The sequence below is a fragment of the Acartia tonsa genome, chromosome 1 (assembly GCF_053477335.1).
Source record: "Acartia tonsa isolate MP-2025a chromosome 1, ASM5347733v1, whole genome shotgun sequence".
Taxonomy (NCBI): Eukaryota; Metazoa; Arthropoda; class Copepoda; order Calanoida; family Acartiidae; genus Acartia; species Acartia tonsa.
In genome coordinates this window covers 30,662,849-30,688,336 of record NC_137260.1, presented here as the reverse complement: position 1 = coordinate 30,688,336, position 25,488 = coordinate 30,662,849, and the positions used below count along the sequence as shown (strand labels likewise).

The 25,488-nt window shown below is 33.5% G+C and overlaps 2 protein-coding genes across 22 annotated transcripts in view; one reads left to right on the top strand and one right to left on the bottom strand.

The window, feature by feature from the left end:
- LOC145329297 (transient receptor potential cation channel subfamily M member-like 2) overlaps positions 1 to 540 on the top strand; it is a 53,420-nt gene extending 52,880 nt beyond the window's left edge. Inside the window, exon 11 of the mRNA XM_080173360.1 lies at positions 361 to 540. Within this exon, the coding sequence (XP_080029486.1) occupies positions 361 to 452 (92 nt within the window). The 3' untranslated portion in view covers positions 453 to 540. The remainder of the gene's footprint in view (positions 1 to 360) is intronic.
- Positions 541 to 674: 134 nt separating this feature from the next.
- Positions 675 to 25,488, bottom strand: part of LOC145329180 (uncharacterized) — a 201,103-nt gene continuing 176,289 nt past the window's right edge. For 14 of the 21 annotated variants that reach the window (XM_080173217.1, XM_080173247.1, XM_080173309.1 and 11 more), the window contains 5 exons: positions 17,753 to 17,819; positions 14,211 to 14,269; positions 8,110 to 8,185; positions 2,289 to 2,382; positions 675 to 1,237 (listed from right to left, as the gene is read on the bottom strand). In XM_080173217.1, coding sequence (XP_080029343.1) covers positions 1,145 to 1,237; positions 2,289 to 2,382; positions 8,110 to 8,185; positions 14,211 to 14,269; positions 17,753 to 17,819 — 389 coding nt within the window. In that variant the 3' untranslated portion in view covers positions 675 to 1,144. Of the gene's footprint in view, positions 1,238 to 2,288; positions 2,383 to 8,046; positions 8,186 to 14,210; positions 14,270 to 17,752; positions 17,820 to 19,952; positions 19,999 to 25,488 lie in introns of those variants that run through there. The other 7 variants (XM_080173234.1, XM_080173255.1, XR_013882818.1 and 4 more) reach the window with 5 other exon arrangements.

Sequence of the window (25,488 nt, the reverse complement as noted above, 5' to 3'; positions counted from 1 at the left end):
TATCTTTGTTTATTTTGATGCAATTTTCAAACTTTTATGGGATATCAGTATCAAAATATTTTTTCCCATTGTTATGAGCATCTTTAATATAATTTATTTTGACCATCGTCATCGTGCAAAATAAAACAAGGTTTCATGTTTATTTTATCCAATAAATCTATTCTTGATTTTAGTAAAAACCTTTTAAATCTACCTGTACGTATTCCCATCGACGATTTTTTATGCTTCGCTACTTATGGATGTTGTCATCCTTGTTTATATTAAAAATATACTCAAGGGTGTTTGTTTGAGGGGAGAGTAAACAACTCACTTCTCTTTCAGTGGATACCATACTAAACTAATGTATTAAAATGCTTGTAGAACTACTGCCACCAAAACACGAACAAAAAGAGCAGAGGAGACGAAAACATTCAAAATCATCTTTAAGATCTATTGATAAACTAGAATATTAGTATAAATAAACGTTCGTAATTTTATAGAAATAAAGCGTTCCATCAAAAATACTTTTGATTCCTTGCTACTAAGCAAACCCATTAAGGATTCTAATCTTTCCTAAAATTAATCTTATTCCAAGGAGCGTAAATACTTAACATTTCTATATATTAATTTATCCGTTCTTTGGTTAGTGATATCTTAACTCACAAACAAAAGGCCTTGTCCATAAAAATAAAATGTTTAAAAAAAATAACCTTTTATTTACATGATTTAGTATAGACATGAACAGTTACACCATAAATTACAATTAAACTCAAAATTAGTGTGGTAAACTATTTTTGGTAGTACGGAATTTTACATATATTTTATAATTGATACATATTTCAAATATTACAAACATTATTACCTCTAAATTATTTTAAGAAGCCTGTCTACGAAAGTGACTTTAAAATTTAGTAATTTTGATAAATATCCCATCATATTTGCATTCGCATTATATTTAAAAGATAATGAAAGAATACTTGCTTAACTTACAGCATCAAACGCTCCATTTTGGTCCAAAATACAGCAATTCGACATTTGACTCTATGAAGGTGCTTGATATCAAACAAAAGGGATAAATTATAATTTTAAACGTAAAATTGATTTAACAATTACAGTATATTAAGTTTCCACATGAGTAGTCTCCACTTCATTCCTTTTCAGGCTGTTAATATGTAGTTTCTTTAAGTTCCACGATAAACTCAGAGATACACTGAGGACAAACTAACAGGTCACAGAGCAAATATCTGTTTGGATGCGTCTAAATAATAATAAACATGTAATTATAAAACAATTTGTTACGTCGTACAGAGAGCCACGTTTATTTACACATAATGGCGTTGTCCTCTTATTTTGTTTTTTTCAATTTTAAAACTATTTTAGGTTAGGTTATAGGCTAGGGGACCGAGCGCCCGCGGCTCGGCAGGCGGCCCAGCGCTGCGTGCCGAGCGCCGCGGCCAGAGTTCAGGGAGGAGGGCGGGGGGGGGGGATTGTTGGAGGTATAAAAATTTTTAAAATTGAAAAAAATATATTTGTCGATATATTTTTTAATTCAATATTTACCCTATTTTAACAAATTTCTTATCAATTAAAAAACTATGCACGTAGCTTTAATTTTGCCCCCTTAGGTTAAACATTAACAATATTTTTTGTTAGTAGTGGAAACATTAACATTTTTACAAGCACAAGAGGGTTTTATCGTTTTATTGGTTCTCAATGTTTTCAGATTTCAATATTTACACACACTAGGAAGTTAGTAATTTTGTAAAGGGGGGGGGGGGAGATTAATTGATTAGCTATAGTTTCTTAGGGATTGGACCTAAGTAGTCATGGAGTAGGTTGAGACTCTTTTGTATAGCCACTAGGGCTATCAAGCTACACGTTCAAGCACATAATGACTTGAACCGCTATATCATGAGGGCTACTCATTATTACCTCACCCTCGCCGAGTATGGCAGGTCTCCCAAATTAAGTCACTGTAAATGTATTGAATGACGCTCTCCGCAGAGGAGCTTGGTATAAGGGTACTATATTATGTACGTGACTATTGAGTATCCAAACTTACTCAATAATCCCCTTCTCATACAAGCAGGGGAAGTTGCGTGATTATTATTGCGTAGAGAAATTCGAGTCACCACATGAAGAATTGAACTCGAACTCTCACCACCGTACCACAGTGTGTTACCACTGAGTCACGACGCCCCTTAATACACCTCTTTCGTAATCAATGCGCAAATGGAATCCGAATTTCGCTATGAAACGATTTAGGGAAAATAGACCTACCAAGGATTACTCATGAAAAATATAATTACCACACAAGGAGTTTTAACTCTTGAATCGTTGACAGAATAGCAACAGAAACTGCAAAACACAAGGGTCTTTGGTCGTTCACAGATACAGTATCCACTGAAGTAGAAAATTATAAAGATTAAATACATTTTTCGGCCATTTATTAGAATAAAATTGTCTTATTTGATAAAAGTCACTCCAAATTTGGCAGCAAAATACTCTACTATTTCTGGGAGTAGCGCTACTCTATAATTTAAGTATGTCTGATTATGTGTAGTACAGAGGCAAAGTGGATTACTCAGCTCGTATATAAAATAAACAGCAAATTTTTAAAATCGAAGCTTTTCTAGAATTAACGTCGATCCGTCCGTCCGTTTCAAACTTTGCATGATGACTGTAGTAGTTAGGTATGATTTATAAAGCGTAGCAACTCTAAAATCGTTACCAGAATGTACGTACGTCCATTTTAAACATGTTGATTTTTTTACTTTTTCTAAACAATTTTTCATATGAAATAATATTAATCTTCCAATTAATCTGATTTTTGGAGTACTGATTCCTATTATAATAATGTACAATATTATAAGCGAAACATCTCTATAATCAAGTCTTTAAAATGTCAGTACGTCATTAAACAGTATTCTGTATTTAAGACGTTTTGCAACAAATTCAAATATAATTTTGTCAAAACTTTTATAAATATTACTGTTTTGTATATTCCGTTCTGACACTTAAATAAGAGTTAATGTTCGTCTGTCATAGCGTTTCAGAGCTTCGCCTGCCTAGCCGCAGCGCTCGGCTCCCTAGCCTAAAACCTAACCTAACCTAAAATAGTTGTTCTGTCCGAGGAGGGGGGTCTAAAAATTTCAAAATAATTCGAAGAGGAGAACGCCTTAAACATATTGATAAATCCTTAAAATAAAGTTTAAAAAATAACCCCCCCCCCCCCTAAAAAAAAGGTTTATTTTCAAAAATTAAAATTAAATTTAAATTGAATTCAACTCCTCTCTCCTCAAGTGCCCCTAGAGGTACATATAGACATTACTTATATGTATATAAAAATAAGCAGTTAGATTAAATATTTTTTAAAATTTTGAAGTAAAAAATAATATCAGCCTCTAGGTTCAGGTGTTGCAAAATAAAAATTGCAAACATTTGCAATTTCTTACAGATAAAATTTTTCAGATTTTAAAAATAACAAATACAATTGTCGTTTTTGCCAAACACAAATTTTTGATACCATTGAAAAGTAAATACTATTATCATTTTTACACATATTTTTTAAATCTTTTTAGATTTCAATTTTTAAAAACATACTTTTTAAGCAAAATTGTTTTATATAAAACACCTTATAAAAAATATAAATATAGCACTGGGTAATTTTTTTTGTTTCATAACCCTAACTTTGAAAAAAAGAGATTAACATAAAATTTCAAAAATTATGATTATTTTTTTATAAAAAGCATAATAAACCACCTTATAAATCCAAAGGATTGACTGTCAAAAAGGGGGTGGAGGAACTATCATAATTAATCCCTTTCATTGATAAGGGTGAGTAAAGAAGTTAATAACAACCTAACAAGGATGACAACATCCATAAGTAGCGAAGCACAAAAATCGTATACAAGTAGATTTAAAGTGAATTTTTTAAAATTCAAGAATAGATTTATTGGAGAAAATAAACACAAAACCTTGATTTATTTGTATGATGACGACAGTCAAAGTAAATTACATAAAAGATGCTCATAACAATGAGAAAAATTATTTTGATTCTGGTTTGAAAGTTTGAAAATAAGACCAAAAACAATAAAGATATGGGGAAATATGTAAAACATATAAAAATAGCCAAAAACCTGCGAAAAGACAGTTTGAACGCCACGATTGTTTACTTAAAACTACCGGAAATTTAATTTTGATATCTATAACTGAAAAAATCTTGAAAATCGGGCCATAAACACCAAAGATATGGAGAAAAATCTGAAAAATATAAAAATAGCCTAAAACCTGCAAAAGGCAGTTGGACTGTCATAGTTGTTTCCTGTAATCGACGGGAAATTTGATTTTGATATCTATATCTGAAAAAATTTTGAAAATCGGATCATAAACACCAAAGATATGGAGAAAAATCTAAAAAATATAAAAATAGCCTAAAACCTGCTAAAAAGTGGTCTGACCGCCATCGATGTTTTATAGTTAATTGTGCTCCTTAATGATGGGAATGTTGTCAAAAAGTTTCAGCCTTTTATCATTTATACGAGCTGAGTAAATCCCATTTCCCCCATAGCGTTACGGACTGACTGACTGACGGACTGACGGACTGACTGAAGGACAAAGCGAATTATAGAGTAGCTTCGCTACTAAAAAAAGCAAATAACCAGTCCAATCAGTTGTATTGTATGCCATTAAAAATTTATATTTTTTGTGGAATAAAAAGAAATAAGGGGGGGGGGGGGAAGTGGTGACACATTTGCGTAAACCTGGTGTATAGGCTTTATCTTTGGACTGAGAGGATAGGTTATTAAAGATAAAATCATTCTTATATTATGATTTTTTGGACAGGCCTCCAGGTGGTCCATGGACAGGTAAAAAATTAAATATTTCTTATTTGAACAGTTGGAGGTAAGTTTATAAAACAACATAAGCTTCTGTTAATATATTATTTACATACTTGAAGAAAAATTTACAATCAGCTTCAGGTTCAGGTGCTGCAGGCCTCCAGGTGGCCTCTGGACAGGTAAAAAATCAAAATTTCTTATTTGAACAGTTAGAAGTAAATTTATAAAACAACATAAGCTTCTGTTTATATATTATTTACATATATCTAACTATCATAATTAATCCCTTTCATTGATAAGGGTGAGTAAAGAAGTTAATAACAACCTAAAAAAGGCAAATAACCAGTCCAATCAGTTGTATTGTATGCTATTAAAAATTGATATTTTTTGTGGGAAAAAAAGGGGGGGGGGGGGAGTGCTGACACATTTGCGTTAACCTGGTGTATAGGCTTTATCTTTGGACTGAGAGGATAGGTTATTAAAGATAAAATCATTCTTGTATCATGATTTTTTGGACATGCCTCCAGGTGGTCTCTAGACAAGTAAAAAATTAAAATTTCTTATTTAAAAAGTATGAGGTAAGTTTATAAAACAACATAAGATTCTCTTTATTTATTATTTACATATTTGAAGAAAAAATTACAATCAGCCTCCAGGTTCATTTTTTTTAATTTGGGGGGGGGGGGTAAAAATTCAAAATTCAAAATTTTGGGGGTGCACCCCCAAATTCAATTACCCCCCCCCCCCTTAGACGTTTATGATGCACATAACAATGGGAAAAATATTTTGAAACTGTTAATTCAAAAAAGTTTTGATATTGGAGAAAAAAAATACTAAAGATATGGGGAAATATGTCAAACATATAAAAATAGCCAGAAACCTGCTAAAAGGCAGTTTGGCCGCCATTGTTTCTTTTTTTAATTGTTTTTCAGAAATTTAATTTTAATATCTTTAACTGAAAAACTTTGGAAAATTGGACCATAAACACCAAAGATATGGGTAAAAATATAAAAAATATAAAAATAGCCAAAAACCTACAAAAAGGCAGTCTGACTGTCATTGTTGTTTTCTTAAAACGACAGAAAATTCAATTTTGATATCTTTAACTGAAAAAATTTCGAAAATTTTACCATAAACACCAAAGATATAAGAAAAAAGGGGAAAAATATAAAAATAGCCAAAAACCTGCAAAAAGGCAGTCTGACCGTCATTGTTGTTTTCTTCAGATGACGGGAAATTTAATATTGATATATTTAACTAAAAAAAATTTGAAAATCGGACCATAAACACTAAAATTATGGGGAAAATTTGGAAAATATAAAAAATAGCATAAAACCTGCTAAAACCCGCCATTGATGATTTATAGTTAATTGTGCTCCTTAAATGATGAGAATGTTGTCAAAAAATTTCAGCTCTCTATCTTTTATAGAAGCCGAGAAAATCACGTTTCCCCCAATTCATTAATTAATAATATATAAACAAGGATGACAACATCCATAAGTAGCGAAGCACAAAAAATCGTTGATGGGAATACGTACAGGTAGATTTAAAAGGTTTTTACTAAAATCAAGAATAGATTTATTGGATAAAATAAACATGAAACCTTGTTTTATTTTGCATGATGACGATGGTCAAAGTAAATTATATTAAAGATGCTCATAACAATAGTAAAAGTTATTATGATACTGATATCCCATAAAAGTTTGAAAATTGCATCAAAATAAACAAAGATATGGGGAAATAAGTAAAACATATAAAAATAGCCAAAAACCTGATAAACCGCAGTCTGGCCGTCATGGTAGTTTTAATAAAACGACAAAAAATTTAATTTTTAAATCCTTAACTTAAAAATTTGGAAAATCGGACCATATACACTGAAGATATGGAAAAAAGTGTTAAATATATAAAAATAGCCTAAAACCTGCCAAGAAGGCAGTCTGGCCGTCATGGTTATTTTATTTAAAAGACGGGAAATTTAATTTTGATATCTATAACTGAAAAATTTTGAAAATCGGACTATAAACACTGAAGATATGGAGAAAAATGTTAAATATATAAAAAACAGCCTAAAACCTGCTAAAAAGGCAGTCTGGCCGTCATGATTGTTTTCTTTAAAAGACGGGAAATTTAATTTTGTTATCTATAACTGAAAAAATTTTGAAAATCGGACCATAAACACTGAAGATATGGAGAAAAATGTGAAAAAAATAAAAATAGCCTAAAACCTGCTAAAAAGGCAGTCTGGCCTTTATGGTTGTTCCTTTAAACGACGGGAAATTTAATTTTGATATCTGTAACTGAAAAAATTTTGAAAATCGGACCATAAACACTGAAGATATGGAGAAAAATGTGAAAAATATAAAAATAGCCTAAAACCTGCTAAAAATCGGTCAGAACGCCAAAGATGTTTTATAGTCAATTGTGCTCCTTCATGATGGGAATGTTGTCAAAAAATTTCAGCATTCTATCTTTTATAGGAGCTGAGTAAATCCCATTTCCCCCATAGCGTTACGGACTGACTGACTGACTGACGGACTGACTGACGGACGAACAAAGTGAATTATAGAGTAGCTTCGCTACTAAAAAAAGCTTACGTTGCTTTATTAAACTACCTCTAACTGTGCAAATAAGAAATTTTGATTTTTTACCTGTCCAGAGGCCTGCAGCACCTGAACCTGGAGGCGGATTGTAATTTTTTCTTCAAATATGTAAATAATATAAAAAAGAAGCTTGTATTTTTTTATAAACTTGCCTCTAACTGTTCAAATAAGAAATTTTAATTTTTTTACCTGGCCAGAGAACACCTGGAGGCCTATTAAAAAAAAACTTAAAACTTGGGAAAATTCATTATATAAGAATGATAAGCCTATACACCAGGTTTACGCAAATGTGTCAAAGCTCCCCTTCCCCCTTGCCTTAGTTGACTTGTTTCCTTTCAACCTTTGTATATCATTCTCCAGAAAGACATAATATAACCATCAAAAAAATATGAGAAAAAAAATCTTTTTTTACCAAGAGCTTTTTGATAACTTTATCAGGTGTAAAATTGTATAGATAACAAGAACGTGTGATACTTTTGATCATACATTAAGAAATTAGGACTGTAAACCATTAAAATACCATTGGCTCATATAAGTTGAATCTTGATGCAATGAATCAAGCTTATTCGTAAATGTTCAAAATTGGAAGTTTTTCTGTATTTCTTATATTTTCTTAATTAACCAAATAAGAAGAAAAAATTTTAATAGAGAGTTATAATTAAACAAAAAGATGAAAATATTTTTAATACCCTGAAAATGAATTTTGGAAGTAAATTGGCCTGGCTTCTAAATGCAAAGGTTCTCCACGGGGCTCCATTTCTAATCCTAAAATATTATTTTAAGTTATTAGTAGAAACAATGTAGAAACAATGTTAGTATTTACTATAACAACAATACAAGACTGAATTTCATGAAAACTAATACCTTTTTGAACTGAAATAGTTATTTCTTTCATCGTATTATAAACTGCTTTCCGCGGATATAGAATGTACAATTATAAGATTAAAACCAGTTTTTTAGCCCCGATGTGCCTTCGGCACCTCGGGGCTAAAAAACTGGTTTTAATCTTATAATTGTACATTTTTATATTCGTAGAAAGCTGGATATAAAACGATGCTAGACATAGTTTTTTCGTATGGATGAGAACCGGTTCATATCCACCGGATTCGAATAAATACGAGAATAGTTATTTCTCGTATCGTATTATAAACGGCTTTCCGCGGATATAGAATGTACAATTATAAGATTAAAACTAGTTTTTTTAGCCCCGTGGTGCCGTAGAAAACTGGATATAATGCTAGACATAGTTTTTTCGTATGGATGAAAACCGGTTCCTATCCACCGGATTCGAATGAATACGAGAAAAAAGATTACGGTTCTTAACAAACCTTGAAAATATAGAAATTATTTTCCTGTATCACATCAAAACCGATTAATATCCAGTGGATTAGAACCGGTTCTCAGCCATACTAAAAGGGGGGGGGGGGGGGGTTAATGCAACCATCTCGTAATCAATGATTAAATGGCACTTAGAATTCGAATTTCACGAGTAATCCTTGGTAGGTCTATTTTCCCTAAATCGCACAAAAAGTTGGAAAAGTAACGGCTGGCGGCTCAGCCGTGTTTTGCCTATTTTCAGGGCAAATTCATCATTAATTACGTAGGAATCAACTTTTTAAAACATATCTTTGGTTTATTTCATGTTAAATGATAGCAATAACCATTTTTAAAATTTCTAGGACCAACAGCTACCGGCAAGAACCGTTTGATAAGGTTTTTGAGCGACAAAAAGCATTATGTGGAGATAGGTTTCGTGACTAATATGCTCTTAAGATTAGCAAAAATTGGCAAAACGGCTAAGCCGCCAGCCATTAACCATTACTTTTCCAACATTTTGTTCGATTTAGGGAAAATAGACCTACCAAGGATTCATGCAAAATTTCAGATGAAAATTCGAATTCTACGTGCCATTTAATCACTGATTACGAGATGGTTGCATTAACCCCCCCCCCCCCCCCTTATGTATAGCATCATATTGTAGCCAGTTTTCTAAGAATATAAAAATATAAGATTAAAACCAGTTTTTTTAGCCCTGCGATGACAGACAGACATTAAAAATTATAGAGTAGCTTTGCTACTAAAAATAATCCCTTTATTTTTGTTTTTCTATAGATTCCTTTTTTGAATGTGTAACTCTGAGCAGATTTGATAATAAATTGATGTGATCAAACACCACTTATTATATTTTATCTATGATCTTTTTAGTAGCAGAAATATGTTAAGAATTTAAAATTTTATCTTAAAAGTGCAGTTTGCTGCGATTTTTATATCACTAGCCACCTATCGCCCACTAGTTAATACAAAACAAGCCCATATAACCGAACCCTATTAGTTAGGAGCAATTGCCAATAGGATCAGCCGCCAATTGATTAATTTAAATAGGAAATAATAAAAGTTGCAATATCACATTCAAAGCTAGGCCCAAACCTAATTTTAGGGCAGGTTTCCCATCCCTTATCCCTGACTGAACAAAATTATATGTAAATTTGTTGCAAAATGCTTAAATACAGGACACTGTTTTAGACAAACTTAATATTAAAACTTGATTATTAAGATGCATTGCTTAAAACATCACTTTTTTGGTGTTCAAAAAATCAGTGGTTATGGAGTTGTTATGTTTTCTAAATTGTAACTACCAACAAGAGAAATCAGTGAATTTAGTTTACACTAAAAAATTGCTTTGTACAGTGTGTTTTTTTTTAAGAACTTTTTTGAAAGCAATTTTACCCCACTTATAGTTTTCAGAGTTTAATGATTAATGGCTTATTTTCTTCGTTTTTTAAGGCAATTAATAGAACAACAAAAAAATATTTTAGTTTTTATTTAAAAAGTACAGTAAAATCTAAAATTCAAAACTTAGGTGTCAACATCTAAAAATGGTTTTAGCGCATTTTTCTTATGCTCAAATAATCAACCTTTTGCAAGAATGGCTGCTAAACACTTCAAAGTTGAGATATAGAGCTAAAAATGTATACAGATACTATTAGGGACATGTACTACAACATATCAAAGTTTGAAAGTCATATCTCAACCAGGTAGGGAGTACTGGCCCCCCAAAGTCGACCATAGAAAATCCATTTTTTAAAGAAAAAAGCGCTAAAACTATTTTTATATGTTAACACCTAAGTTTTGAAATTTAGATTTTACTGTAACCGCCATTTTCCACTGCCAAAAAAACAACATTTTCTTAAATGATTCCAAATTGCCTAATTTTAAAGATACCAAATTTGGGGTGATTGTTGACACAACCCAAAAGATCTTACCCAATTATCTCTAAAACTAAGGGAGTAGCGCCCAAAATAAAATTGCTAGTATGTCATGTTTCAAGTCACCACATTTCACCCCCTCCCCTTAAATAAATTATCAATGAAATACTTATATATCAATTGATATGCTTCAGGGAGGGAGGGGACATTAAGCTGTTTATTACACTAGTTTCCAAAGCTTTATAACAATGTTTTATTATCCATTAGTTTAGCAACTTTTACTGAATTTTAATTGTTTTTTTTCTTTCAAATGTTGAGTGTCCAAACGTTTAAACCACTAATTGTAATCTACAGAAGGGGTAATGTTGTGTATCATTATTGGATAAGTTCATAAATTTTTCGACCATTAACTTATCCCTTTAGATCCCTGGATTTGTTGACATTAATATCTATAAACAAGGAAACATGTTAATAAAATAATTTTCTATTTTCCTATAACCCATTTTACTGTACTTTTATGAAACTGCAATAAAGTTAATTTTTCCGGATATCCATCCATAATTTTTTAGCTTTACTACTTATGGCTGTTGTCATCTTTGTTTTAATTTAAATTATAAATTTCCTGTACTTTTTAACAAACCTTTATAAACCTGCCCATGACCTTAAGGAAGCTTAAGGAGAAGCAATTTATATAAAAAAAAGGTTTGGGCGGGGGGTCAATACAGTTAACAAATCGAAGAAAAAGTTTGAAAAGTAACAGCTATCAGCTTATGATACCAAAAAACATTTTGTAGATTTCTAGTACCAGTCGCTTACCGGCTGGGAGTAGCTTAGAGTATGGTGTTTGTATAAGGCTTTTGATAGATTTGCCCTAAAAATAGATAAAAAATGGCTAGATGGATGAGTCGTTACTTTTCAAACTTTTTGTTATATTTAAGGAAAATAGACCTACCAAGGATTACTCATGCCAAGTTTCATAAAAAATTCGGATTCTAAGTGCCATTTGTGCACTGATTACGAGATGGTTGCATTAAACCCTCCCCCTTTTCCAGATCCTTCGCCAAGCAAACACGCACACTCTTATCTATAATACAAGGTAGAACAATGTCTGTCTGAAGCTTAAGATCTCAGAAACCACTGAACCGATTGGGTTCTCCTCTTCAGGGAATTTACCTACTGGTCCTGTGATGGTTTTTAGCTATTTTCTTAATAGGTGGGACACCCACAACCCCTCTCCCATAAATAAATCCACCTTCCTTCAAAAAACAAAATTTATGTTCCTTTTTAAAACTAAAATTAAAAAAGAGTGGTCAACTAACCCCCTTCCCAACCCGCAGATATGGCTCAGTGGTTTAACGTCCGCTTATCTGTTGGGGAGGTGTCGGGTTCGAGTCCCCAGACCGCATCAATACTAAAGACGTAAAAATTAGTACCTACTGCTGCTCTTTCAGGCATTAGAGATTTGGAGTAAGAGTAGGGGGGAAGTTTAGCCCTAAATCAGGTATGCATGGGTGGTCCTTGGCATGGTACACTAGGGATCGAAAAATTTGGCTCAGTCATAGGTTGACTGAAAAGTCCCTGTGGACTAGCATTGTGTATTAGCTAGCTAGTGTGTTAGTGGCGTTTGTTAGTTCATCTATTGGGAGTCATCCTTGAATACTAGGTTGACTGTAAAGTCCCTAGGATTTGATGTGACTTCATTGTGTCGTTGTCAAAACAATGCTACGTCCTGTGCCTTGGTTGCATGAAAAGTCGCAATAATATCGTGACGAAAATCACGAAACCTTAACTCACCATCAATAAGGTTGAAATGTAAATTACCCACAAGCCCTAATTAAAGTGTCAAGGGAAATGATGGGAAGGATGTAAACTCGAATTTGCGTCATACCAAAGACATTAAAAATGATACTTACCTGCTCTGTTCGGCACAGGAAATCAAAGAGTTTGAGTAGGGGGAATGCCTCCCAAACAGGCAAAACTCACTACCATGCACAGTTAGGATCTCCAGACGAAGATCGTGCAATCAAAGGGTTGGTTGTCTGCAATGTACTGAACCACGGGTATGAGGTGAAGGACCAAGAGTCTGGCCTTGAGTTGACAAGTTGACTGTTCAGTCCTGGTGCAACTCACCCACACGATATTAATATTAACAACTAGGGTTGGGCCGCATATCCGATGTGGCCGGATATCCGGCCATTTTTAATATCCGGCCGGATACCGGATATTGAAACTATCCAGCCGGATATCCGGCTCTATAATTTTTTTATACTTTACACCAAAAATCTCTGCTTTTTAAAATCTTAAATGGCTATAATTTTCTTATTATTGAAGCTAGAAGAACATTTTTTCTGAATAAGTTTAACTTTATGTAAATTTATATAAGATTTCTGAAGAAATTTTTTTTACTACTTTAATATCTGGTAATTTGGCCGGATATCCGGCGTTGGCCGGATATCCGGCCGGTTACCGCATATCCGGCATTTGAAATCAGCCGGATATCCGGTATCCGGCCAAAAAAGTATCCGGCCCAACCCTATTAACAACCCCCTTCCCCAAAAAAATTTTTTTTTTACTTTTTCTTTTTAAATCTAAATAACACAAAAATAGGTTGATCAAACCTCTTGGGGCAAAGCCCCTAGAGACTAGGGGCGAAGTCGATAGTGTATGAATATAAAGTAGTAAGCTTTTTTTTGGTCTGTAGCAAAGAATCTCGCTAACCGCTGAATATATATGGTTTTTTACAGTATAGCTTTTTATAGGTCTAGAGAAGGTTTATAACTACAGTGTGTTTTTTTTTATGAGAACTTTTTTGAAAGGAATTTTACCCCACTTATAGTTATCAGAATTTAATGATTAATGGCTTATTTTCTTTGTTTTTTAAGGCAATTAATAGAAAAACAAAAAAATATTTCAGTTTTTATTTAAAAAGTACAGTAAAATCTAAATTTCAAAACTTAGGTGTTAACATATAAAAATAGTTTTAGCGCTTTTTTCTTTAAAAAATGGATTTTCTATAGTCGACTTTGGGGGGCCAGTACTCCCTACCTGGTTGAGATATGACTTTCAAACTTTGATATGTTCTAGTACATGTCCCTAATAGTATCTGTATACATTTTTAGCTCTATATCTCAACTTTGAAGTGTTTAGCAGCCATTCTTGCAAAAGGTTGATTATTTGAGCATAAGAAAAATGCGCTAAAACCATTTTTAGATGTTGACACCTAAGTTTTGAATTTTAGATTTTACTGTACTTTTTAAATAAAAACTGAAATAATTTTTTGTTGTTCTATTAATTGCCTTAAAAAACGAAGAAAATAAGCCATTAATCATTAAATTCTGAAAACTATAAGTGGGGTAAAATTGCTTTCAAATAAGTTCTTATAAAAAAACACACTGCATTTAGGGGGAGGGTATCTTCACCCTTTCAATGAAAGATGACCTCAACTAAATTCTTTTTAAACCCAAAATTGAAAATGGGGGAGAGAGGTGGTCGATTTTTCCTCCTCCCACCTTAAGTGCCCCCAGAGGCTTCTAAGGACGTAGCCGCTAGTGTAAGAATAAAGTACATCACTCGCAATTTTTTACCTATTGATCCTTCGGACTGAGTATCCTCATCGCTCCAATATATCTCATCCGCACATTCCCTGAGAAATAAGGGGGGGGGGGAGTTTTGACACATTTGCGTAAACCTGGCACCTAGGCTTTATCTTTGGACTGAGAGGATTGGTTATTAGAGATAAAATCATTCTTATATGATGAATTTCACGAAGTTTTAAGATTTTTTGGATAGACCTCCAGATTCCGGAGCTGCAGGCCTCCAGGTGCTCTCTGTACAGGTAAAAATAAAAAAAATTATTTTTGTTTAAAAATTACAAATCAACTTATAAAACAAAATATATGCATCTTTTATCTTCAAATATGTGAATAACATTAAAAAGATGCATATTTTGTTTTATAAGTTGACCTGTAACTTAAAATTTATTTTTTTTCATTTTTACCTGTACAGAGACCACCTGGAGGCCTGCAGCTCCGGAACCTGGAGGTCTATCCAAAAAATCTTAAAACTTCGTGAAATTCATTATATAAGAATGATTTTATCTCAAATAACCTATCCTCTCAGTCCAAAGATAAAGCCTAGGTGCCAGGTTTACGCAAATGTGTCAAAACTTCCCCCCCTTAAATGCCCACAGTTATGGAATCTCGACCATAAAGATTTTTTTATACAATCTTGACAAGAGAGGTATTTTTGGAAAGAGGAATATGTATAGAAAACGTCTATGTAAATTAGAAAATCCGCAGAAATCATATTTGCAAGTTATACTTTTGGTTTCAGAAAGTGGCACATCCGCCTCCCCCCTTTTTAGGTAAGAAAATTTTTATGTACAAGTGAGAGGATAGATTATAAAACAAAAAAAGTTTTTTTTTGGGATGTAGTTTTTCTATTTAAAAAAAAAATTGCGAGTTGGCCTCCAGGTTCAGATGCTGCAGGCCTCCAGATTGTCTCTGGACAGGTAAAGATAAAAAAAAAAAAATTTTTTTGAAGAGTACAAAATACGCATCTTTTATCTTCAAATGTGTAAATAAATTCAAAGAGATGCATATTAAGATATATAAGTTGAAAAGAATTTTAATGTTAGAGGGCGTTTTATAAAAAGTCCTTAAGATTTGATGCAGATTTCAAATCTCCATCTAACATTAAAATTCTTTTCAACTTATATATCTTAATGCATATTTTGTTTTATAATTTGACTTCTAACTCTTCAAAAAAAAAATTTCTTCATCAGAACTTACCCCCTTCTTATTTTTGACAAAGAAGAAATAGTCCGATCCTTAAGAATTTTTTTTTGATAATCCCTATAGCCTTTACTAATTATGATTTTTCATGCTTGTTTGGCCGTTTTTCGGTTTTAAAAGCTAACGGATTTACCCCACGGTGGGGCATTCCTCGGTAACTGCATTGAGTCCAATTTACCATCTTGAAAATATTATTATTTACCCGATTTGTTTTAAACGTAAAAATTACCGTATTAGCCAACCCCCCCCCCCCCCCCCCACAGTAGAATTTTTGGTCATTTTTTATTTTTCTTCAATTTTGAGTTAAATGTCCCAAAGGCTAGCATTACCATTCAAAAGTTGCCATACAACAGATTTTTTTATATACTACAAAATTAGGCAAAATACAGCCATTTTGCCGACCATGGTCAAAGAAATGTTTTTAAAAAGTGATTTTTTTCATTAAAATCATCGAACATTGCTTTTCCTACTTTTTCCTAGAATAAATTTATGTTGAAAGCTGATTAAATGATATGTAACATTTTATTGATATAGACAGATGTTTCTACTTAAAAAAGCCAAGAAAAATTAGAAAAGATGTCATAAATCTGTAATTTAAAATCAAAGAGCACCTCAAATTGCATCTAAAAATAACATGTATGTTTTACGTTTAATAGATTTTCTAACTTGGGGAAGCAAGTTTCCAAAAGTTATTTAGGCCCTGATTAAATTCAAGTATTCATACTTCAAGGTTAGTTGATATCTCTTGGAAACTAAGTTCCCCAAGGTAGAAATTTAGCTTTAAAAAGGGGTGATGCTTAATTTTATTAATACATATTAAACGCTAATAAAAAGTCAAAATACTGTCAATTAAAATGATAAAATATAACATATATATAAAACTAAAGGCTGCGCCCCTAAGGGCTCTATATTGAAGGAGTGGGAAAAGCTTTGAAAATTTGGAAGTTGAAATCTTAAGCTTGTTACTTTGTATATAAGGAAATACAACCTTTCCAGGTATTTTTTTTAGTGAAGCTACTCTTTAAATCATAATGCCCGTAGGTCTGTTCATCTGTCCATTTGTACATAAGAAATGATATTTGGGGAAACATGCATTTCTAAGCTGCTATTCAAGAGATGTACGAAAATGTTTGTGAGTATTCCATACACTAATGAGCAGTTTATAATTTACTGAGACCGTATGTCTCTTGTTAATTCTCTGAAATAGTTTTGGTTTCTAAGCCTGACAAATTAGCTTTTATTATAAATTTTTGTCCTTCTGTCTTTCTATGATCGACTCTAGCATTTCGGACTCATATGTAACATCTTTAAAAATGTATTAAAACTCATATTTAATATGTAATAGCAGAGAGGTCAAAGAAAATGTCACATAAAATCAATCAACAAGGAAGTAAGTTATAATACATGATCTCGTACAACAACTCTTAGATATTCTATAATATAAAGAAGTTAGGTTTATTGTCTGAAGCTTAAGATCTCAATAAGTACTGAACCGATTGGGTTCTCTTAATTAGTCCTGTGTTGTTTTTTATGCTATTTTATTTTCAGATTTAAGACTTGGGATGGTTTTAGGCTATTTTTCTTGCCCTTCTCTGTCCCTATCAAAAAAGCCGTTAGCACTTAATATAAAGTAGATGCGCTTCTATTAATTTGAAAGTGGAATATTCTGACTAATATCATCATTACATAAAATCATTTTATCTAATTTAAAGGTATTTAAAATCTTGAATAAATTCTTTCCTATTTTGCATGTTATAATAGGGCTCGGCAGCCTGTAAACCTCAGGAAAACCTTTTACAATTTTAAATATCAACTGAAATTTTGAATCCAAGTATGACAATCCCTCTTATCAAAAATCTGTTAAAGCATCAATATGGGTTTAAATTTACGGCTTAGTCACAGCTGACGCGCAGCTGCCGAGTCCTGTACACTATTTATTGAAAACCTAGAATAATCTATTATGTATATTAATCATATACACCTTTAAAACCGTTCAAAAGTTTTAATTGAGGTCTAAGTCAGTGTTTTAAAAAAATTTCTTTTCAATATGAATAATATCAGAAATTTCAAAGTTTTAACCATTTGAGTAGAGTAGTTCTGGGGATATTTTTCTTATCTAAAATCACAATAATATGTATATAATATATTATATTACATAAGCCATTACCTGTATGTGAAAGGTTGCAACTTTATTTTTAAATAAAATAAGCTTTTGTTGGCATTTGTGACTGGTAAAGATAAAATATCCCCTAACCAGCCAAAAAAAACCTTCTTAATACTAATTTAAATTAAATGCATGTGACCAAGAAAAATAAAACTTAGTTAAAGCTTACCTGTACCTCGAAAATCTATCTGCCATTGATGGAACATTATCAGGAGTCGGGATGTTTCGAATATTTCCTTTAAACAAGAATAGTTTTTCTGAAAACTTATGCCTTATTGAAACAGAATAAAAGATTACTGTACTTTCATGTCAAGACATACAAACCCTTAACATAGAGAAATTATATTACTTCCTAAAATCGACTATAACCAAAACAAGAACCATTCTTCTAGCCATATAATAGAGATTTTTTGCTAATTTAATTAGACGGATGAACAGACGAACATATGGACATACATATAAATGACAGAATGCGGACGCCATAGTGTCCTAAATTTGGAACGGTTATAGAATTTTCAAACTAAAAGAATAATTCATCTACCCCTACTGTAGCCAAAGTTAACCACTAAGGGGTGGGGGGGAGTTTTGCCACTTTCGCATAATCCGTGATTATTAGGCTAGGTATTGATGTGAGCCTATAGGTCATTTGGGATAAAAGTTTACTTTTGGATAGTACTTCACGTATATTTAATCATTTTTTGGATCGGTATCCAGGTTCAGGTGCTGCAGGCTGGAAGGTCGTTTCTGGACAGGTAAAAAAATTAAAAATTTATGCATCTTTTTAGATGTTATTGACAAATTTGAAGAAAAAATTAAATTGGCCTCCAAGTTCAGGTGCTGCAGGACTCCAGTTACACTATGGACAGGTAAAAAATCCAATTTTTTATTTGAAGAGTTAAAGGTCAACTTATAAAACAGAATATGCATCTTTCTAGATGTTATTGACATTTTTGAAGAAAAAACTAAAATTGGGCTCCAGGTTTAGGTGCTGCAGGCCTCCAGGTCCACTCTGGAAGGTAAAAAATTATTTTTTTATTTAAAGAGTTAGAGGTCAACTTAAAAAGCAGAATATGCATCTTTTTTAGATGTTAATGACATATTTGAAAAAATTAAAATCGGCATCCATGTCCACTAAGGACAGGTAATTTTTTTTTTTATTTGAAGAGTTAGAGGTCAACTTATAAAACAGAATATGCATCTTTCTAGATGTTATTGACAAATTTGAAGAAAAAACTAAAATCAGCCTCCAGGTTTAGGTTCTGCAGGCCTCCAGGTCCTCTCTGGACAGGTAAAAATTAAATCTTTTTATTGAAAGAGTTAGAGGTCAAATTATAAAACAGATTATGCATTTTTTTTAGGTGTTATTGATATATTTGAAGAAAAAATGTAAATCGGCCTGCAGGTTGTATTTTTACCTGTCCAGAGTGGACCTGGAGGCCTGCAGGATCTGAAATTAGAAGCCGATTTTGATTGGAGCCTGAATCGATAAATTTCACTATAGATTTTACCTGTTCAGTGTGGACCTGGAAGCCTGCAGGATCTAAACTTGGAAACCGATTTAAATTTTTTTTAATATGTTAATAACACCCTAAAGATTCATATTGTGTTTTATAAGTTGACCTGTAACTCAACAAATAATTTTTTTTTAACTGTCCAGAGGGGACCTGGAGGCCTTCCTAACCAAAACTTTTTATTTTTTTTTTCAAATATGTTAATTACATCTAAAACAATGCATAAGTTGTTTTATAATTTGCCCTCTAACTCTTCAAATGAAATTTTTTTTTTTTACCTGCCCAGAGTAGACCTTGAGGCTTGTAGCACCTGAACCTGGAGGCCTATTTAAATTTTCTCTTCAAATATGTCAATAATATCAAAAAGATGCATATTCTGTTTTTAAGTAGACCTCTAACTCTTGAAATACAAAAAAAAATATTTTTTTTACCTGTTTAGAGTGGATCTGGAGGCCTACAGCACCTGAACCTGGAGAGCGATTTCATTTTTTTACAAATATGTCAATTATATCAAAAAAGATGCATATTCTGTTTTATAAGTTGACCTCTAACTCTTCAAAAAAAAAAAAAAATTTTTTTTACCTGTCCAGAGTGGACCTGGAGGCCTGCAGCACCTGAACCTGGAGGCCGATTTTATTTTTTCTTCAAATATGTCAATAATATCAAAAAAGAAGCATATTCTGTTTTATAAGTTGACCTCTAACTCTTCAAATAAAACATTTGATTTTTTACCTGTCCAGAGTGGACCTGCAGCACCTGAACCTGGAGGCCGATTTAAATTTTTTCTTCAAATATGTCAATAACATTCAAAAAGATGCATATATAACTCTTCAAACAAAAAATTTTCAAAAATTTTACCTGTCCAGAAACCACCTTCCAGCCTGCATCACCTGAACCTGGAGACCTATCCAAAAAAATGATGAAATATACGTGAAGTAATACCCAAAAGTAAACTTTTATTCCAAATAACCTATATTCTCATATCAATACCTAGCCTAATAATCACGGATTACGCGAAAGTGCAAAACTTCCCCCCCCCCCCCTTGTTTTTGACAGACAAACGGACGGGTGTAAGGACAAACGAATGACAGAATGAGGACTGGGATGTATATCAAGAGGATTTTTTCTCGCATAATTCCGTAAAGGTGTGTGACTTTAAAATAGGAATAGAACGCTAATATTCACTACATAAGTTCCTTGCCTAATGAAAAGAAATATATGTAGATAACTATTTTTATTAACAACTGAAAATCGTTATTAAACGAAAATTTCGTCGAATACACTGATGATGTTAAACTGATAATAAGGGGGGGGGGTGCCACTTTGGCTTACTCCATGATTATTAGGCTGGGTATTAATGTGAGACTAATGGTTATTTGAGATAAAAACAAGGATGACAACATCCATAAAAGCGAATCACTGAAACGGTAGGACAAACGGACATTAACACTTGTATAGTATCTGAACTAGAAAATCGGAACATAAATGTATAAATGTCGAATCAAAATAATTGTAAGTAAATTTGTTGAAAAACTGATTAAAAACAGGATAATGATCATGGACATACTTACATTTTGGACTTGATTATAGAGTTGCTTCGCTTATAATATTGTTCTTTGTTGTCCCAGGAATCAATATACCAAAAATCAGATCAAACGGATAAATAGAACACTTGAAAATTTGTTGTTAAAAAAGTAAAAAAAAATCAACATGTTTAAAATGGACGTACGGACATTCTGGTAATGATTATAGAGTTGCTACGCTTTCTAAATCATACCACCGGTGTCCTGGATAGGAAACAGGTTTTTTTTGACATACGTCTCACAAGACCTATGCAGCCATGACCGGGAGACAATGACGGTTCAGTACATGACTTTCGTTAAATCACAGCTGATCATTTTTGTGGATTTTTTTGAAAATTACTTTTTTACCCAAATATTCATAGTTTTTCTCAAAAAAATCTCAATTTTCTCACATTTGCAGCTTAGTTAGCCTAAATTTACGCAAGAAAAGTATAGTAAATACAGCTGAACCTAAGGACTGTGTTATCATCAATAACAAAATCTTTAAGAATCAATTGAATAATCTAAGATTTGTAGTCTAGAAATGAAATCAGAGTTATTTGAAGTCAATATTTGAATTGATGTCTAAACAGCTCTTGTTTCTGGCTGTGTAAAGACCTCCCTCTGAGGTTCCACTAATGAAGTTAATACAAACATGCTTCAGAAATAGCAACGATTCTGTTCCATGTTTTCCTTGAAATATTAACAAGTTATCCTGGTCAACATTGGTTCCTGGCTGATTTGATGTCTCAACATCAAACCAATATCAACTTGGGGTATAACAGATGTCCATAACCAAAGTTGCCATGTTCAAAGTCCTATAATACCATCTATACAAGGCTACAATTGAATATACAACCAGTCCCTGGTTCAAAAGAGCTTGCAGAAGGTTAATATAGCTGGTCTTGATTGAGTCTCTGCCCTTTGTACACACTGATTTTCTAGACTACTGATTAAATGTCATAATGAGAACCATGGTAGACACTCTTGTTCTTTGAAGCAATAGAGTTTCAAGTAGTTGAAACTGTTTTTTTAGGTTAGGTAAAAGTCATAACAAGGTTTTCATAGGTGAACCTACAGAATAATTATAGATACATACTGGATTCTAAGCTGGATAGATAATTTGTAAGTTAGTGTATTCAAACATTGTGTTGATATGACTCATGAATGTAAGAGCAGCTAAATGACTAAAAAACTCTTGGCTTGTAGCTTGAAGAAAATAATAGTAGCTTATGACTTGAGTGAATGTGAATGCTGGTTACATGATCATAACTGGATTTCATTCAAGTGTGTGTTTCAATGGTGACTTTAAAAACCAATTCGAAAATAAAACACAGGCAAGGAGGGTGTTAACAGGAAACCACAATATAGGATTAGCAAAGCAAGAATAAAAGGGAGTTGGTCTATCAAATGGTGTTAAATTTGGAATCATAGATTCACCTGACTTTAGCATATCAATCAGCAGAGTAGGCGGAAACCATGTTGAATTTCTGAGTAATAGAGAATGAGAGGACAGAAGGTCTTCACTGAAGTAACTAAGGCAAGGGAGTCTTAAAGACCATGTAGCTAGATGCATGGCAGTCTAGGCTTTCACCCATGGAAAGATCTCTCATGAGTCCCATACATGCAGTAGTTGGGTTCTGGGAACCCAACTGGAACCCAACTTTTCTCCTCCTTATGAAGGGCCACCCTAGTACAAGGAGGGGCCAACCTCCTCGCAAGGAGGGGCCAACCCCAAAAAGGAGGGGCCACCCCCCAAAAAAAGAGGGGCCATCCCCTAAAAAGGAGGGGCCACCCCCCAAAAAAAGAGAGGCCATCCCCTAAAAAGGAGGGGCCACCCCCCTAAAATGAGGGCCCAACCTCTAAAACAGAGGAGCAACCTCTTATTTTAGTTCTTTTTATGATTCCTAATTAAATAATCAGAATTAGGTTCTATTTTAAGGTGTTATAACCCTGAAAACTAGGGGCCACCCCATTAAGAAGGAGGGGCACACCCCTAAAAAGGTGGGGCAATCCCCTAAAAAGGAGGGGCCACCCCCCCTAAAATGAGGGGCCAACCTCTAAAGAGGAGCAACCTCTTATTTTTTTAGTTCTTTATATTATGATTCTTTATTAAATAATCAGAATTATGTTCTATTTTGAGGTGTTTTAACCCTGAAAAGGTGGGGCCACTCCATTAAAAAGGAGGGGCCACCCCCCTAAAATGAGGGGCCAACCTCTAAAAAAGAGGAGCAACCTCTTATTTTACTTCTTTATATTATGATTCTTTATTAAATAACTACAGGGCGACCACTGCCTTTTTGATATTAATATTGAAAATAACGTACTACAAAAAAATTACAATGAACACAATAACGTACATTTTTTGAAAAAATAACGTACAATAACGTACCATTAAACACACACACACACACACATATATATATATATATTACAAAGTAGAACAATGTCTTTCCGTCTGTCTGAAGCTTAAGATCTCAGTAAATGATGAACTGATTGGGATCTACTCTTCAGGGAATTGATATCCTATTATATTATAGTAGTAAGCTTTTTATTTGTAGGGAAGAATCTCGCTGACCGCTGAACCGATATGGTCCTCCTTTATATGGAAGCTTCTTATTGGTCCCCAGATGGTTATATTCTATTACATTTTTATAAAGAGTCCGGGTATGGTTTTAGGCTATTTTTCTGCCCTCCATATTCCTTCCAATAACTTAACAGGGTAACTTCTCAGAGGTCCCGGGAAGGTTAATAACTATTTTGGGGGAGGGTACCACCACCCTCCAAATCGCCCCTAGAAAAAAATTCCCCCCCTTAACCCTTACAGATAGGGGGGGAGGGCTCCAAGAGCCCCCCCCCCCCCCTCTAGTTTTTTCAATCTCATTTTTTTTGTAGGTAAGATGGAGTGCTGTGACTTCATGACTTTTTAAGTTTAGTAATTATACGTCAGCAAGAGTTGATTTTATTAGGATATCTGGTCTGTATCGGTCATGGTGTCCAGTCAAAGTCGGTTGGGTAGCACCAAAATTAGAAAAAAATTCTTTAAAAAATCTTAATTTCTACATTATGACTTTTGTGTATAAGGAGAAACCTAAAATTTTTTTGGTGAATACTTAGATATCAATGACCTTCTGAGAAAAAATGTGTTATGACCGTTTGACCGCTCCCTGACCGACATTTTGACCAATTTTTGTCCGGCTTTTACTACAGACATATATCATGAATATCGTGGCTTCTATTACAGCTAGAGTCCTATAAATTTTTTTGGTAAATCCTTGATCAACACCAAACAGATAAAAATATTAATCGGCGCCGCCAACTGCCGTTTTACCGCCGTAACCGCCGAAAATGGCGGTTTCCGTTATTTGCCGTTTTTTGGCGATGATCAGAAAAAGTAATTTTTTTGTTATGAAAAATAAAAGTTCGTCCTAAAATTTGGTCATCCTAGCTGCAAAATTGGCCGCTCTACAGCTGTTTTAAAATTTAGCGGCTGGCCGCTAAAAAGCGGCTAAGGAGCGGCCTGGCTGCTATGACTAGAAAAAGTAATTTTCTCTAAAAATACACATGAACCACCAGAAAAAATGTTTACGTCTTTATCTGTAACAGGAGCCGAGATAGAGGGGGGGGGCTCTTGGAGCCCCCCCCCCCCCCCGATCTATTAAGGTGGGAATTGGGGCCCAAGCTGTAAGGGTTAAAATTTTTTAAAACTAAAATTAAAATTGGGCATCAACCCCTTCCCCCCCCAAAAAAAAATCCCCCTCCCAAATATTTTTTTATTTTTCTTTTAAAATCTAAATTAAGCAATTGGGTTATCCAATTCAATTCCCTTCTACTCAAGTGCGCCCCCCCCCCCCTAGAAGCCTCTAGAGGCGTAGCCGCTAGTATATATAGAAAGAAGTATACTAATCCAAGGTTGTCCAACCTTTATTATTTAAAGGGGGGTATAAAAAAACTCAATTTGTGAGGGGGTAAGGGATGGTAAATTGGCACGCGATGCATGCTGGCAATTTTTTCTACCCCCTTGAAATCTGTTTTGGGTGTTAATTACCCCCACTTAATTACCTCCCCTAAGAAAATTTACCCCAATTTAATCATGTAAAAAGTACCTACCTCATAATTAAGTTTTTATTCATCTATTTATGTATGATTAAATATTCCAGCAGCTTTGCTCTAGCCTCTAGGGGCGTCACCCAAAGAGGTATTGGAAAGTCCCCCTCTTATAGGTATAAAATTGTTCGTTCGTAATTTGTAAAAAAAAATAAGGATGACAACATCCATAAAAGCAAAGCACTGAAACGGTAGAACATACTGTAAAGTACCCCTCTGTTATAGGGAGTACACTGTGAAGATAAGACTGCAAAACCACCACGCACCAAATTTCTGTGAGAGAAAAGCAACAATCATATTAATCAATTTATGTGCTTACATTGTTTTCTTTTCAGAAAGCACATAAATAAAATGACTGTTGCTTTCCTATAACAGTGGCTCACCTACTTTTGCAAAGAGGTGAGAATCATATTGTAAACAAGTATCTGGGTGTAAACAACTTTAGCATCCCAAGTACTTTGATAGGGCATTCTTCCCATTATAAATCTTACTGTCTGTAATAGGGATGGGAATCCGTCGAATTTTTGGGCCGGATTCGGATTCCAGATTCTGAAGGAATCCGTCAAAAAAAGTGACGGATTCTTGCGGATTCCGGATTCTTATTTTTGGCGGATTCCGGATTCTAGCAGTATTTTCAAAGGCCGTCCGTCACAGAGGGATAGCTTTTTTCGTTAATTTATCACTATGTTACTTGGTTGAAGCCTTGATTTGTTTAAATTGTTGAC